The 15,919-nt window shown below is 41.1% G+C and overlaps 1 protein-coding gene across 6 annotated transcripts in view; it reads right to left on the bottom strand.

Moving 5' to 3' along the window:
* Positions 1 to 9,789, bottom strand: part of sh2b3 (SH2B adaptor protein 3) — a 214,930-nt gene extending 205,141 nt beyond the window's left edge. The window contains exon 1 of one of the 6 annotated variants that reach the window (XM_068005854.1): positions 9,762 to 9,789. Coding sequence is in view for 1 of the 6 variants with exons in the window: in XM_068005858.1 (XP_067861959.1) it covers positions 8,376 to 8,462 (87 nt within the window). In the remaining 5 variants the exon portion in view is untranslated. Of the gene's footprint in view, positions 1 to 8,375; positions 8,466 to 9,004; positions 9,258 to 9,761 lie in introns of those variants that run through there. The other 5 variants (XM_068005853.1, XM_068005856.1, XM_068005857.1 and 2 more) reach the window with 5 other exon arrangements.
* Between the last annotated feature and the right edge of the window lie 6,130 nt (positions 9,790 to 15,919).

Genomic DNA, 15,919 nt, shown 5'->3' with positions numbered 1-15,919 from the left:
AATTGGTTTTATGGTACTAATATTTACAATATTATAAGAATCATTTGCAGTGCTGGTTGAGAATAACGCATGTGAAACAGAAGTTGTTCCTATAAAGAAGCAGAGTTGTCATTAGGAATTATTTGAGCTTCCCCCAACGGTTCAGTTGATAAATATACTGTGGAACCAAGCCTTACAGACCAGGAAGGTCCCAGATTCAATCTACATTGGGTACTGAGTTACAAATCAACTGGCTGCAATTGGTTTCAGTGTTCTTGAGCTAGAGATGGGGGTGGGAAGAAAAAGTCAGCTAGGGTTCACACTCTAGCGACTTACTAATGCTACATTATAAAACTGCACTGTCCTAATTACATGCTTGGGAAAAGTTTGCAATTGCACTTTTTGTGGATAAAATAATTTAGATGCTTTAAGCACCCGAAGCAAAGCCACCTCCTTCACGATACTAAAAGTGGCTCCTACAGGCTAAAAGAGTATCACGTTAAACTCCAACAGAGTGAAGAGACATCCTACTAAATGAAATGGGTATGAAAGATATGAAAGAGCACTGGAGAAAAATGATTGAAAGTAGTAAATTAAATAAGTAGGATACATAATGATGTATACATTAAATCAAATGAAATAAAGCATCTGTTATATTCACTCCTTCAAAAATATGTACAAAACTCTAATCATAAATATAAATGTTTTTGATGAATGAGTTTATTTTGGCAGTAACATTTTATCTAAAATCATTTACAAAATGTACACATCAGTTGTAGGAACCTCCACAGAACCACACTCTGAATGAAATGCCACATCAGCCTGCAGTGAAAGTGGATGCTCCTGCCCAATAACCATACTGGCCTTCAGAGGACATTAGAGAGCTCGAAACATAATCCCAGAGCTGTGAGGAAGAGAATTACTGGTTTCTCACACACATTTCCAGGTTGCTGGGGGCGCAGGAGGAGGAGGTAGAGAAGAGGGGCCAGAAGCCCTACACTTGCAGCAGGCACAAGCATACAAATACTATGCTAATGAGTGGGAGTGATATTACCAGGCCTTCCAACTCATTTTGTGGCTCTCCACTTGGCAGAGAGGTCTAAACATAACAACACCCATTGTTGGGCCTTAGTGTTTGCACCCAGTCCCTTAAGGTTGGAGGATCAGAGAAGCAGTAGACACCAAACATGGAGGTAGGACAAGCATCATGGGCTGGAGGCCTTCTGGCAGCGTGGTCATTGCTGCTGCTACAGTCCCTCAGTGGTAAAGCTTCATTCTCCACTTTTGGATGCAAGCCTCTATCAAGGAGCATTCCATTAAAATGCCGCAAATCTATAAATAGAGGTAGGTTCAGGTCCTATCTGGAAGATGAGTGCACTTGAGGTGAGCTCTGCCTGACTTGCACTCAGTTGGGGAAGGAGTGGGAGAAGGAAAATTAGCTCCTCGGTGTCAAATAATGTTTGAGCAACTGTGCATCTGCAGTCTTCCAATGTTGCCACAACTCTAATTCCACCTGCAGAATAATTAGGGCAAAATCTAAGTCCCCTTTGAATACTCCCTGGCCTCAGTTTCACTCCTTCCCTTAAGTCAACTGTACATGCAGATAGACTTTATTTCTTTCAGTAGCAAAGATTTCAGAAAGTTAGGCTGCACAAGTTCTCAACTTTATTTATTTCAGCATTGGAGAATGGAGAGTGTCAACCTCTTCATTATCGTAGACTAAAAACTATTATTGAGCATGTTCTGAGCCCAGCAAATATTGTCAGGAAAGTCCGAATAAACATGGAAATTAAATCAAGCCCCAGTACCCAGGGAAAGTGGCAAGCCTGTGCAGAGGGAAATTACAAGTATTTCTGAGGTTAAACAGGTAGCTTAGTGGCTTTTGAGAATTATTTAATTTTTATGTATTTATGTTAAAAATTAAATTTATACTGTATCCTAGAGCTACTGTGGAACTAAGATAGCCACTGAAAACATTTTCAAAATGATATTTTGAGCAGCGACATTAGTTGGCTTCATGGTGCTTGCTAGTTGGTCATTGGTACATTTTTGATGCTTTTGTGGCTATTAATCAGTAAAGTTTGCTGTTTGCTTACTGTTAGTTGTATTCAAGGTTAACAGCATCAGTTAACAATCATTTGTTACTTGTTATCAATGTGTGATATATGAGCCGATCAGAAATTCAAATGCGATACTTGGAATTGTGATGAGCACTTTCCCTCGCTCGATGGATTTGTACTGTAGGTAGTACTTTTTATTATACAAATATATAAGACCACAAAAAGCTTTACATTTGTGATAGGAGAGTGAACATTAAGACCAGCTGGAGAAATAATGCACTGAACCAAAGAATATTCTTTGGATTCACAGTACTCTTAGGATAATTAATAACATTTTAGTCTGGCTTCATGATTTTTTTTTTAGAATGTTGCTGCATAAATGCTGTTGCAGTCCCTAGAGAATTAAACAATGAACTTTTTGTCAGTAATTTGTTTACCATAAATGTATGCCCAGTGCCACAGATTTTTACTGGCATGGATTTATTGCCCATTTTGGAAATAACTGCTGCCTATGCTTTTGGTCACACCCACACCAATGATTAACAGTTCTAACTATAAACAGCAATCAAGTTTCAGAAAAAAAGTTTTATCTAAATAAATGGATTTGATATCTGGATTACTTATTGCTGCAAAGCTAGTTTGCAAGTACTTAAGAAATAACAATTATATAGTGCTTTATGATGTCCTCAGAATTTCTCAAGATGTTTCATTTCAATTAATTACTTTTGAAGTGCAGTCACTGTTGTTATGTAGGAAAATGAAGCAGCCAATTTGTGCAGAAAGGTCCCATAAACAGCAAATGAAATGAATGATTAGTGAACCTGTCTTTGATGGTGTTGGTTGAGGCAGGAAAGTTAGCCAGGACACTAGCAGACCTCCCTGCTCTTCTAATAATGTTGTGGGATCTTTTACATGTGCCGGAACCACCAGAACAAGCAGTCCGGCCTCAATTTAATGTCTCACCTGAAAGACGGTAGTTCTGATGAGAAAGAACTTGTGATTATACAGTGCCTTTCACAACCTCACAATGTCCCAAAGCGCTTCAAAGCCAATGATAGTGTAGCATTCCTTCAAAATTGTATCAAAATATAGGCCCAAATTAAGTGCTCAAATCCTGGAGTGGAGCTAGAACCCACAAACTTCTGACTGAGAGCCATGAATGTTACCAACCAATATTTAAGTTTAGAACTAAAATGAGAAACCTTGTGACAGAAATGCAGCTTTAAGGCAAAAGTTCATTTACCTCGTTGAATAGGTCATCTAGATCTCAAGGGGAGACAGGATTTGTGTGTGGGGGGGACGGGGGAAGAGGGAGTATATTCATCATGGCACAACTTAATAAATTATGTGTCCTGTATACAGTAGGAGTAGAAGCATGTTGTTTTATAACATCACATAGTGTAATATAATCGTAATAGCGTGAATTGACAAATCAAGCAAACAGTTTCAATATTATTTTATTTTCACCCCCAACTTCCTGTCCTAAAAGTGTCAACTCATGTTGGAGTATTGTCTTTGGTCCCTGCCCCAAACTCCTTCCCTAGCCACCAACTCCATCCCCCTCGCTGGCCACTGTCTGAGGCTGAACCAGACCGTTCGCAACGTCGGCATCCTATTTGACCCTAAGATGAGCTTCTGACCACATATCTGCTCCATCACCAAGACCACCTACTTCCACCTCCATAACATTGCTCGTCTCCACCCATGCCTCAGCTCATCTGCTGCTGAAACCCTCATCCATGCCTTTGTTACCTTTAGACTTGACTATTCCAATGCTCTCCAGGCTGGCCTCTCATCTTCCACCTTCCATAAACTTGAGCTCATCCAAAACTCTGCTGCCTGTATCCTAACTCACACCAAGTCCCGTTCACCCACCACCCCTGTGCTCGCTGACTTACATTGGATCCCAGTCCAAGAATGCCTTGATTTTAAAATTCTCATCCTTGTTTTCAAATCCCTCCATGGCCTCGACCCTCCCTATCTCTGTAACCTCCTCCAACCCTCCGAGATCTCTGTACTCCTCCAATTCTTGCCCCTTGCGCATCCCCAATTTTAATCGCTCCATCGTTGGCGGCCATGCCTTCAGCTGCCTAGGCCCTAAACTCTGGAATTCCCTCCCTAAACCTCTCCGATTCTCTACCTCTTCCTCCTTCTTTAAAATGCTCTTTAAAAACTACCTTTTTGACCAAGCTTTCCTGTCCTAATATCTCCTTATGTGGCTTGGTTTTGTTTGAAAATGCTCCAGTGAAGCGCCATGGGACATTTTACTACATTAAAGGTGCTATATAAATGCAAGTTGTTGTTGTTATTATTATTATTATTATTATATGTTCCATATGGGGCAGAAGCCCAAAAGTAGCTTACCAAAGGATAATTATTCATGTGTGCCCCTGGACAGTCTTGTCAGGCTACAAAACCATGGGAGCCACTACAAACCTGTTCGCACTCAATGTCAACACGTGAGCACTGTAGAGCTGCCTGCTCAACAATCGTAGGCAGGAAATATAGGCAATTTCCTCTTTTTAACCTAGGTACACTAAAGTGAAATGTAGCATCCCTACTACCATACCAACTGAGGCAACCCTAAATTTTGGCTTTAAAAAAAAATTCCCTCAATTTTCATCCCTTCTTTCCTGAAAGCACTGACTCATGCTACACTATGTTCCAAGGGCACCAGCTGCCCTTTGGTACCTCACCCAAGTGGGAGCTTAAATAGTGAGTGTCAGTAGGCTGTTCAATGGCAGCTAAACACCTGTTCTCACTGTGTCCACACATGCTCACTGGATAGCAGTAGGAACCCTAGCTGATTTAATTCCCCCCCACCTGTAGCCCAGAGATGCTGAGACCAACTGCAGCACCCCGACTGAAATCAGCTAACACAAAACAGACCTGATATCAAACGTGGGACCATCCTGTATGGCTCAGAATCAGTGCATTTATCCATTTGGGGGGGGGGGGGAACTTCAGTTTCAGCCTATCTATAATATATTGAATTTGATTTGCATGTCACACACTCCTCATTTGGGCATCACCGTTCTGTGACACAGTACACCTGTAGCTACACACTTCCACTGCTAGATGGAGCTTCATAAGTTGCAGATCCCCATACCTAGAGCATCACTGGTGCACACTGAGGGAGATAGATCCACGAGTTTAAATAAACGACAGTACAAGCCCAGTCCTACATTTACATCATACAAGGCAGTTCTGACAAAGGGTCTTTATCTGAAATATGAATCTATCTTTTTTTAAAAAAATGCTGGTATTGCATATTTCTGTCACTTTCATTTTTTAATTTTCAAATTTGCACTTTTTCTGCTTTATATCTGTGCTCTTAATTTAAACCTTAACATCTCTATAATATTTTTGTTCAGAAATTTACTGTAATTAGTTTCTGACTAGATGTTGTCAATATGCCGGAGAGTTTAGTGGTCATGTCGTACTTTATATTTGGTTTAATCGTTACTTAACGGAAGAATAATAATCTGGGAAATTCCACTGCAAAAATATCAAAGTTATGTGAAGTGTTTATGTTGATTTTTAAGTACTGCAGTGATATGTTGTTGTGGAAATGATTACCACATTTGCAGATGATTAATGTTAACTTCTATTCTTAGTCTCAGGTGGAACATTGCGTTACTACGAGGTACCCTGCCTCACACCCCAATCAAGAACTGATTAAACTCGTCATGACTGAGACTGACTGATTAAAGCAGCAAGCAGCTAAGAGATTTCAATTTACAAATGTTCTATTTTAAAAACAAAGGCAGTACCCTTGAAAGTCTGATCATCTGAACTGTATCAAAGTGCCCTAGTCTTCTGACTACACTGGACCACTTATATTTCATGCATAAAATGTCAGAAGGAAAAAATCATTATGATATTTAAGTACAGTAATATGTTGTGTAAATAACAATTCAGTGCTGCTGTGATTAGTCAGTAGGAATTGGACTCGAGATTTTTTTTCTCCGTGTAATGATTTTTTTCATTCAAAAGAGAATGTGCTGCATTTAAACAACAGGGTAAGTGTTAAGTGAATTTAGTGGGCCATTAGATTTGCACTTCTTCCCAAACCTCAGCCTCTAAAAATACTTGAATGAAAGACTGGGGCAATCATCCAACCTGATTCTGATGTAGGGCAATTGCGTCTCTCCACAGATGCTGTGCCTGACTTGCTGGGTATTTCCAGCATCTACAGTATATAGTTCCAAGCTTTTTATGTTTGTTACATACCATGGAGCCTAACTAGCCACATATAACGTTTAAAATCAATATTCCCATTAAGTTTCAGATATTTCAAGCTCAGATACTAAAAATCTGATGCTCTAATCTAGGGTTTATCCACCAACGAGACAACAGCATTCAGAAAAGCCCTTTGTAAACTTCTGAGCACACTAAATTAAAACAGGACAAACCAACGAATAAGAAATAAAAGTACAAAATGAAACAAGTTGCCTGGGTTTCGTATGCCACATTGCCAGACCTCACGGGCATGTGGCCCACAAGCGGTAGTTTGGACACTGATGCCTTATGGTCATCCTATTCTGCTGGCTTTCTGGGTATTTTGTGTTGCTACTGAAGCAGCCTGAAACAGCTTAAATGTTTCTGATAGTATCGCATCTTTTTTGAAACCATGAACAGTGCTACCAAAAAGATCCCTAGCAATCAAGCAAATCAGTTTATAAATTCAATCTAACTAGACAAATAGAATATACAGCTTTACGTCTAATTGATAAAAGTATGCACTGGCATTTTTATTTAATTTATCACGGTGTATAAACTAATGGTGCAGATGTATTTACTTTCTTTGCCAGTGTGGGGGGTGGGGGGGGGGGGGAAGAAAAGGAACAAAAAAAGGGAGAAATCATAATGAAAATTTACTGCACACATGAATTATGAAACGCTGGATCAGTATAAAATCTTCTATACTTTTTTTATGCTGCTAAGTGTTGTGGTCTAAAACTGAAACTAATTACAGTGCTACGTGAGCAGATTATACGCTGATAAAACCTCAGTAGTCTTTGCTGGTATCCTATATTAAGATTTCCATTTTTCAAAGGCTAAACAACCCAGACTGCATAGTCACTATAAAGCCCAATATGTGCTAGAACACTCTACATCTACAGATCTCTAGCAAAGTTAGGTGCGGACGTGTTTGTCTGTGAATATTTTTGTCGTATCCCCTTCCCTGGCCCCTGTGTTGATCCTTCTATCAGGCTCGACAGCCCATGGATGACTCAGCATCCTTGCCAAGCGTTGCTTCCTATACAGGACTATCCTTTAGCCAAAGGCATTAAACAGAAGTTAGCAACTGGATTAAGCTGTCAGACAAGCTTTGTTGCACAAGTCCAATTACAGTACATTCTGCAACCAGTATGATTGCTGACCACATCTCATTAAATGCAATATAGAATTCAAGGATACCAGAGTTACAAATTCCAGTACTTTTACATAACATTCAAATTGGACCTTTCTTGTCCACATACTGACCTTTGAAGGTGCAAAATGTCTTGGGACTGTCAGTGGCACAATAGCTAATAATGGAATCTTACCACTAGCAGTTTGCTAAAGTAACTTTTATTGCCAATTTTTTAACCACTCAAGGCACTAACTCTTGCTGGGATAAGTTTTAACAGACACCCACAGCCCACCATTTTCTTGACCAAGTAGAATTCAGACATGGAATGTCAGTCAGTGGCCGATTCAACCGTGCTGGCCATTACAATCGAAACAAATCAGTTCTCACACAGCAGCCACACATGCACCATTTGCAGCGAGAGTCACTGAATAGCAATAAGCAGAAATAACTTTTTTTTAATTAAAAGAAAAATTGGGTTAAAAAAACTGCTTTTAAAGTTAGGTGCATTCCTGAAGCTGGCATTTTGGATTTGAGTAGACTGAAGGAATGGTCAGTTGCAATCTGCCCAGTTTCCAAGCTAATGCGTTGGCTGTCACCAAACTCAGGCCCTAACTGAGAATGCAGAGCATGTCTGGACTGGTTGAACCTAGAGGGATCACTACATAGGGTGCTGTTGGCCTCCTTTATTCATAGTCTCATTTAGGACTCTGGGCACCAGTAAATTCTAGCTACCAGGAAGGGTGCCAGATGGTGGTGGTCACCATAATTATATTTAAGCAGATTTTTTTTAAAAATCAATTAAAAATAAAACTTCCAGGAGGGTTAAAAATGAATTAATAATTCTATTTAACAGTGGTTATCAAAGGGTTAATATTGTAAACAAATAATGTATATCAGTCCATTCGCTTGAATGCTATAATTTTGTACTCATCGCTTGTGTTTTAATAGATTAGAACAGCGCTATGTAACTCACTCACCTGGCTACTGTCTTTAACAACTTGGTCTACTTTAGTCAATGCAGCGCCAGCATTAACAAGGTGGAAAATCCGTATGTTGCAAAGCATTGTCCACACGATGCTAACACGGTTTTACAGACCCAGACCCCCTCCCCAATTCATGATCGCTCTGCAGAGCACTAAAACTTCGACAGCAGTGGAGCCTCGCTGTTTGAGAAACGATGTGACCGGAGTTGGAAACATTGCTCTAACACCACCATGTGGTGCTCCACTCAGCCACAAAACGCGTGAGTCACTGCAGCTAGACACGAGCGTTTACCTAGGGCTCTAACCCGCTTTTATTTGGATGTAACACACATTGCAAAATATTCGACACGACTCCTATATAATGTCTCGATACAGAAATAAAGTTTTTTTTAAAAAACTGTAACCTTAACTGCTAAAGAAAATTTCTGGAGCAAAAACACGCGCGATGCAACCGCTATATCAACTCCTTTAGGTAGACGCAAACTAAGAAGCCTGTGTGTATTATCTGTGCTAACAATGAACTCTCGCCCAAAGTGTATCGTTACGGCTGAAACAGATAGTGAACCGCCACTGTAAATAAATTGGATACAATTGAGATTTTCCAAAAATAAAGAAGTCACTACCTGCAGCAGAATTCTTCACTTTCTTGCTCACCCATGTTGTCTAAACCTTGCCGTTTCAGGAAGGAAATCCATGCGCGGAAAAAAAAACGCTAAACTCATCATTTCCGCTTGACAAGTTGACAGTTGAATGGGGTTCAAGTCAATTCCGTCAACATTTAAGCAGCAAAGGTTGCAACAACCAAAAAACACACACACACACACTTATCTTTCACCTTCTGTATTTCTTGTGGCTGGCGATCACTCACTGGACTCTGCTCCGCTCAGCACGGCCAACCACTTCGTTTCATAATTTACGAGCTCGGCATATTTGAGTTGCGGAGGCTGAAGTTTAAAAAGCGAATTGTTGTCCAACAGTGGCCTCTACACGCAGCTACGTGCAGCCAGGGTCGAACTGTTGACTTAAAGAAAACAGTCTGCCCCACACAGGATATGTTTCCCATAAAACATAGCCCCGAAATTTAGAGCGGATGCATCGAGTTGTAAACCCTTAACAGATAGTTGAGTTTTAAATGATAAAACACACACATCGCGTCTGTACCTAGCTTCAGTGCGATTTTATTTGCTGCTGCAATATAATCAAAAGCGTCCAAACAAAAAAACATTGGGACGTGCGTGTTCCTATCGCTGGGGCTTACAGTCTTGATGAGAACTCTAATACGACACACGAATTCATGTTTCTTATCTAGCTTCGCCGTTTTTAAAAAAAAGAAATGTTGCTTAACTTTGATAGTGAAAGAGAAATTAGAGACAGACTTACCAGAATCCGACTTATCAAGTTGACATTGATAATGATCGACTTGACGCATTAATTAAAGTTTTTAGGTTCCAGCCCAGCATTCGAAAGTTAAACTTCCTATTTTTAAAGTTGCACTTCTGAAGGCAGTAGCAGTGCCTACTGTTATGTATTAATTTCTAGACAGTTACTGTACATATGCATCTGAAGTGCTAATAACGATGGCAAAACCATCAAAAACATTATTTATACAGTACTGAATTGGAATTCTTAATTGTAGTTTACTGGCCAATGTGCATGAATCTTATTTTCTAGTAAACGTTTTAAGAGCTTCTACTCCACAATCTATATGAATATAAATGTTAACGTTAATTTATATTTAGACTGCAAAAGATTTGGATAGTCAGTTTTGTAACGGGGAGGGGAAGGGTGGATTGGAGGGGAGGGGAGGAGGATTGAGGTTGCAAACAGTCTGGTTCAGCCTGAGACAGTGGCCAGGGTGGGGAATGGATTCGGAGGCTAGGGAACAGATATTGTGGCGAGGGTCTTCCCAGTGTTTAATTGGAGGTAATTTTGGCTCATCCAGAACTGGATGTTGGACAAGCAGTCTGACAACACAGAGGCAGTGGAGGGGTCGAGAGGGGTGGTGGTGAGATGGAGCTGGATGTTGTCAGTGTACATGTGGAACCTGACGTCGTGTTTTCGGATGATGTGGCTGAGGGGAATCATGAGAAATAGAAGGGGACCAAGGATAGATCCTGGGGGACTCTAGAGGTAATGTTGTGGGGATGAGAAGAGAAGCCACTGCAGAAGATTTTCTGGCTACAACTGGATAGCTAAGAGTGGAACCAGGTGACGGCAGTCCAACTTAGCTGGACAATGAAGGAGAAATGTTGGAGGTGGATGATGTGGTCCACCATGTCAAAGGCTACAGATGGGTAGAGGAGGATGAGGAGGGATCATGCACCATGGTCACAGACACAGAGGATGTCATTTAGGACTTTTAAAGGGCCATTTCAGTATTGTAGCAGGGACAGAAACCTGATTGGAGAGGTTCAAACATGGAATTGCGGGAAAAATGGGCATGGATTTGGGAGACAACAACACGTTCAAGGACTTTGGAGAGGAAAGGGAGGTTGGAGATCTTTTCATTCCAGGATGATCCTGGAGTAATGAGCAGATGAGAGCAAGGCCCGATATTCCTTGATGTGGTCCAGTTAGATCGGGTGATGATAGGCTAAACTAATTGTGCGCTGTAAATGTTCAAATCTGCACTCCTTGGACTTAACGGAGTGAAGATGGGGGCTTTACCAAGGGGAACTTGAGGGGGTGCAATTGTGAAATAGAGGCCCTGGGAGGCAAAGTGCTGCTAATGGGAAGCCCTAACTGGAGGAAATTATAGTGATCAGATAAGACTAAAAATGTCCTTTTATACCAGCAATACGTACAGGCATCATGGGAAGAGTCACATAGGACTTTTCATTGGAATGTGGCAGGAAATATTACATTTTTATTTATAATAATGTTTAATTTAAAAAGTAGTTTTTATATTTGGTAAATCAAACAATAGGGAAGGCCCAGGAGCCTTTAAAATACACTTTATTGCTAAGGTTATTTACAGCTTTGGCAAGAATTTAATTTTTAGAACCAAAAATAGAGCATTCATGCATTCCTTGACTTTTTAAAAAAACTATTCAGTAATGTATTTGGATTCTTATTTCATTTTTTAAAGTATTGTCAAGAACCTCTACTCCCAGCACTGACATTGTTTAAGTTTCTCTTTGAATAATAATGAGGACTTACCCCTTTCATGTCATAAGTACATTAGTCATGACACAATCTATTGTAGTCTAGCTATTTCCAATATCCTGTTTAGTGAAACATTGGAATGTTGGCTGCAGCAAACCTTGGAAAGTTCCTGTAAATTGCATTCTTTATTTCTCTAGGACCTCACCTCTATGGCCATTGTTACCAAACTGCATTCTTACAGAAAGCAGGAAAGAAATCAGGAACTTGGTAAATAGCCTTTTAGTCAATTTATCTCACATTAGAGATAAGCTTTTAGTGTGTATATATTTATTAACATAGTACTATATAAATCTAGAATCAGTTTCTCCCCTATACTTTCCACTCCTCCCCAATTTTTTCTATGCAGCTTTCTGTTCCCTCCTAAAATTTCTTCCTACCTACCTTCTCACCTCCCACAATTTTCTCCTTCTACATACAACCCCTTGGCACTGTTATTTGCAATCTCCACATGATGACTCCCAGTTCTGCCTCTCCAACAGATCTTCCAACCTCTGACATCCAGTTCTGGATGAGCTGAAATTTCCCCCAATTAAATATTGGGAAGACCGATGCCATTGCATTCGCATCCCACCACATACTCCGTTCCCTAGTCACCAATTCCAGCCCCCTCTTTGGCCATAGAGCCACAGTCTCAGGCTGAACCAGACTATTCACAACTCAGCATCCTATTTGACGAGCTGAGCTTCCAACCCCATATCATCTCCATAACAAAGATCACCTATTTCTATCGCTGTAACATCTCTCGTCTCTGCCCCTGCCTCAGCCCATCTGCTGCTGAAACCCTCATCCATGGTTTTGTTACCTCTAGTATTCCAATGTTCTCCTGGCTGGCCTCCCATCTTCCACCATACATAAACGTGGTCATCCAAAACTCTGCTACCCATATCCTAACGCACCAAGTTCACCCATCATAGCTGTGCTCACTGACCTACATTGGATCCAGGTCCAGCAACGCCTCGATTTTAAAATTCTCATCCTCATGTTCAAATCCCTCCATGGCCTCACCCCTCCCTATCTCTGTAACCTTCTCCAGCCCTACAACCCTCCAAGAGCTCTGCATTCCTCGAACTCCAGCCTCTTGCGCCTCGCTCACTTCCTGCCAAGCCCTAAGCTCTGGAATTCCCTCTCTAAACCTCTCTACTCCTCCTCCTTTAAGACCCTTCTTAAAACCTACTTCTTTGACCAAGCTTTTAGTCACCTGTCCTAATATCTCTTTCTTTAGCTCGGTGTCAATTTTTGTCTCTTTACGCTCCTGTGAAGCGCCTTGGTATGTTTTACTATGTTAAAGGAGCTTTATAAATGCAAGTTGTTGTTATTTTATATCTCCAATTTCAATCTTTCCTGCTATTTTGGGCCTACTCAAGCTTCTGAATGCCCATGTCATGTCTTGAAACATGTCAACAGAGATCAACTAGTGTAGAAGTACAGAAAGACAAAATAGATCTCTAGACATGTTATGACAAAATGTATTTTTTACATATGTTGCTGAAACCCAAACTGAATAAAATTTACTCCATAACGTTAAAGTTGCTCTCTAAAATAGGAGTTAGCACCAGACTACAAAAGATAAAAATTTGTATCTAAAATTTTCCTTGGAAATTGAATATAAAATTATAAATAATAAGAAGCTTTCAAATAAGCGTCACAATTTTGCAGAACTACATAACAGAAGATAAGCTCCATCCCATATGCAAATTTTTTGTATTCATTCATGGGATGTGGGTGTCACTGGCAAGGCCAGCATTTATTGCTATCCCTGATTGCCCTTGAGGTGGTGAGCTGCCTTCTTGAACCACTGCAGTCCGTGTGGTGAAGGTTCTCCCACTGTGCTTTTAGGTAGGGAGTTCCAGGATTTTGACCCAGCGACGATGAAGGAACGGTGATATATTTCCAAGTCAGGATGGTGTGTGACTTGGAGGGAAACGTGCAGGTGGTGTTGTTCCCATGTGCCTGCTGCCCTTGTCCTTCTAGGTGGTAGAAATCACAGGTTTGGGAGGTGATGTCGAAGAAGCCTTGGCGAGTTGCTGCAGTGTATCTTGTAGATGGTACACACTGCAGCCATGGTGCGCCGGTGGTGGAGGGAGTGAATGTTTAAGGTGGTGGACGGGGTGCCAATCAAGTGGGCTGCTTTGTCCTGGATGGTGTCGAGCTTCTTGAATGTTGTTGGAGCTGCACTTATCCAGGCAAGTGGAGAGTTCCATCCCACTCCTGACTTGTGCCTTGTAGATGGTGGAAAGGCTTTGGGGAGTCAGGAGGTGAGTCACTCGCTGCAGAATACCCAACCTCTGACCTGCTCTTGTAGCTACGGTATTTATGCGGCTGGTCCAGTTTAGTTTCTGGTCAATGGTGACCCCCAGGATGTTGATGGTGGGGGATTCGGTGATGGTAATGCCGTTGAATGTCAAGGGGAGGTGGTTAGACTCTCTCTTTTTTGGAGATGGTCATTGCCTGGCACTTGTCTGGCACGAATGTTACTTGCCACTTATGAGCCCAAGCCTGGATGTTGTCCAGGTCTTGCTGCATTCGGGCATGGACTGCTTCATTATCTGAGGGGTTGTGAATGGAATTGAACACTGTGCAATTATTAGCATACACCCCCACTTCTGATCTTATGATGGAGGGAAGGTCATTGACGAAGCAGCTGAAGATGGTTGGGCCTCGGACACTGCCCTGAGGAACTCCTGCAGCAATGTCCTGGGGCTGAGATGATTGGCCTCTAACAACCACTACCATCTTCCTTTGTGCTAGGTATGACTCCAGCCACTGTTGAGTTTTCCCCCTGATTCCGATTGACTTCAATTTTACTAGGGCTCCTTGATGTCACACTTCGTCAAATGCTGCCTTGATGTCAAGGGCAGTCATTCTAACCTCACCCCCAAAAATATTTCAATTCAAAGGAAAAATGAAAGAAAAAAACATTTTTGGTATGTTCAATTCTTGATTTATTTTCCTAGCAGAGCAGTTTGGCACCATCTATTCTATTCTTGCTCAAAGAGTTGGATGAACTGAATTTAAGACTTTACCATGATTACTGTCAATGCTGTTCTGCAACTTGTCAGCAGCAAGTGTGAAATCATTGTGACTTTAAATAGGACAAGCACATCTTTTGCAGATTTTCCTTCTTTATGCTTGGTGAGACCTGACAAATCTCACTCAACTGAGTAAGCTGGAATGACCATTACCATGGAGTGGCCCTATGATTTGCCATCTGTTTGGTTCCTATCCTGGACTTTCAGGTATGGCGTGGGATAGAATCACTTCCGCTCAGTGAAGGAAGGAAAATTGGTGTGCTTGCCAGGAAATTCAAGGCTGTTAGTCTTACCTTGGTTGTGGGTAAACTTCTAGGGTTAATAATACAGGATGAAATTAATGAACACTTATAAAGGCATGGGCTACTTAGTGTCAGTCAGTATGCATTTGTAACGGGCACATACCATTAATATAAGACTCACCGGGTACGGTGACATAGTGGTCATGTTACTGGACTAATAATCCGGAGTCATAAGTTCAAATCCTGCCACGGCAGCTGGGGAATTTAAATTCAATTAATTAAATAAAATCTGACAAAAAAACTACTATCAGTAATAGTGGCCATGAAACTACCTGATTGTCGTAAAAGCCCATCTGGTTCACTAATGTCCTTTAGAGAAGGAAACCTGACGTTCTTACCCAGTCTGGTCTATATGTGACTCCAGACCCAAAGCAATGAGGTCAATTCTTAATTGCCCTCTGAAATGGCCTAGCAAGCCACTCAGTTGTCCAATCTCGCTACAAAAAGTCAAAATAACAATAAAACCGGACGGGCCACCCGGCATCGGACCACTAGGCACCGGACCTAACAGCACTGTGGGAGAACCTTCACCACACGGACTGCAGCCGTTCAAGAAGGCGGCTCACCACCACCTTCTCAAGGGCAATTAGGGATGGCCTAATAAATGCTGGCCTACGCCCACAACCCATAAACGAATAAAGAAAAAAAAATTAAAGCACATGGTATTAAAAAGGATGTGGACTCATGGATTTTTCAATAAGTAAAGGACAGAAAGCAAAGAGTAGGGATAAATGACTGTTTTTTAGATTGGCGGGATGTGGATAGTGACGTGTCCCAGGGATCTGTGTTGGACCTCAATTGTTTTCATTTATATTAATGTTTTGTACATAGGCACAAAAGAAATGACATTGAAGTTTGCTAATTATGCCAAATTAGAGGCCAGGACAAACTATGAGAGGTTGAAGAACACAGAGAGGTCAGCAGAATCAAGGGCTGATGCAGCTTACTACAGAGTACATTTTTGCAAAAAGGACTGTGAAAGGAAGTATATCTGAAATGGCATGAATCTTATCAAAATGAAGATCTATTTGGTGTGTAGAAA

Source organism: Heptranchias perlo, chromosome 25 (assembly GCF_035084215.1).
Source record: "Heptranchias perlo isolate sHepPer1 chromosome 25, sHepPer1.hap1, whole genome shotgun sequence".
NCBI lineage: Eukaryota > Metazoa > Chordata > Chondrichthyes > Hexanchiformes > Hexanchidae > Heptranchias > Heptranchias perlo.
The sequence above is the reverse complement of the archived record's forward strand: the minus strand, read 5'-3'. Positions and strand labels throughout refer to the sequence as shown.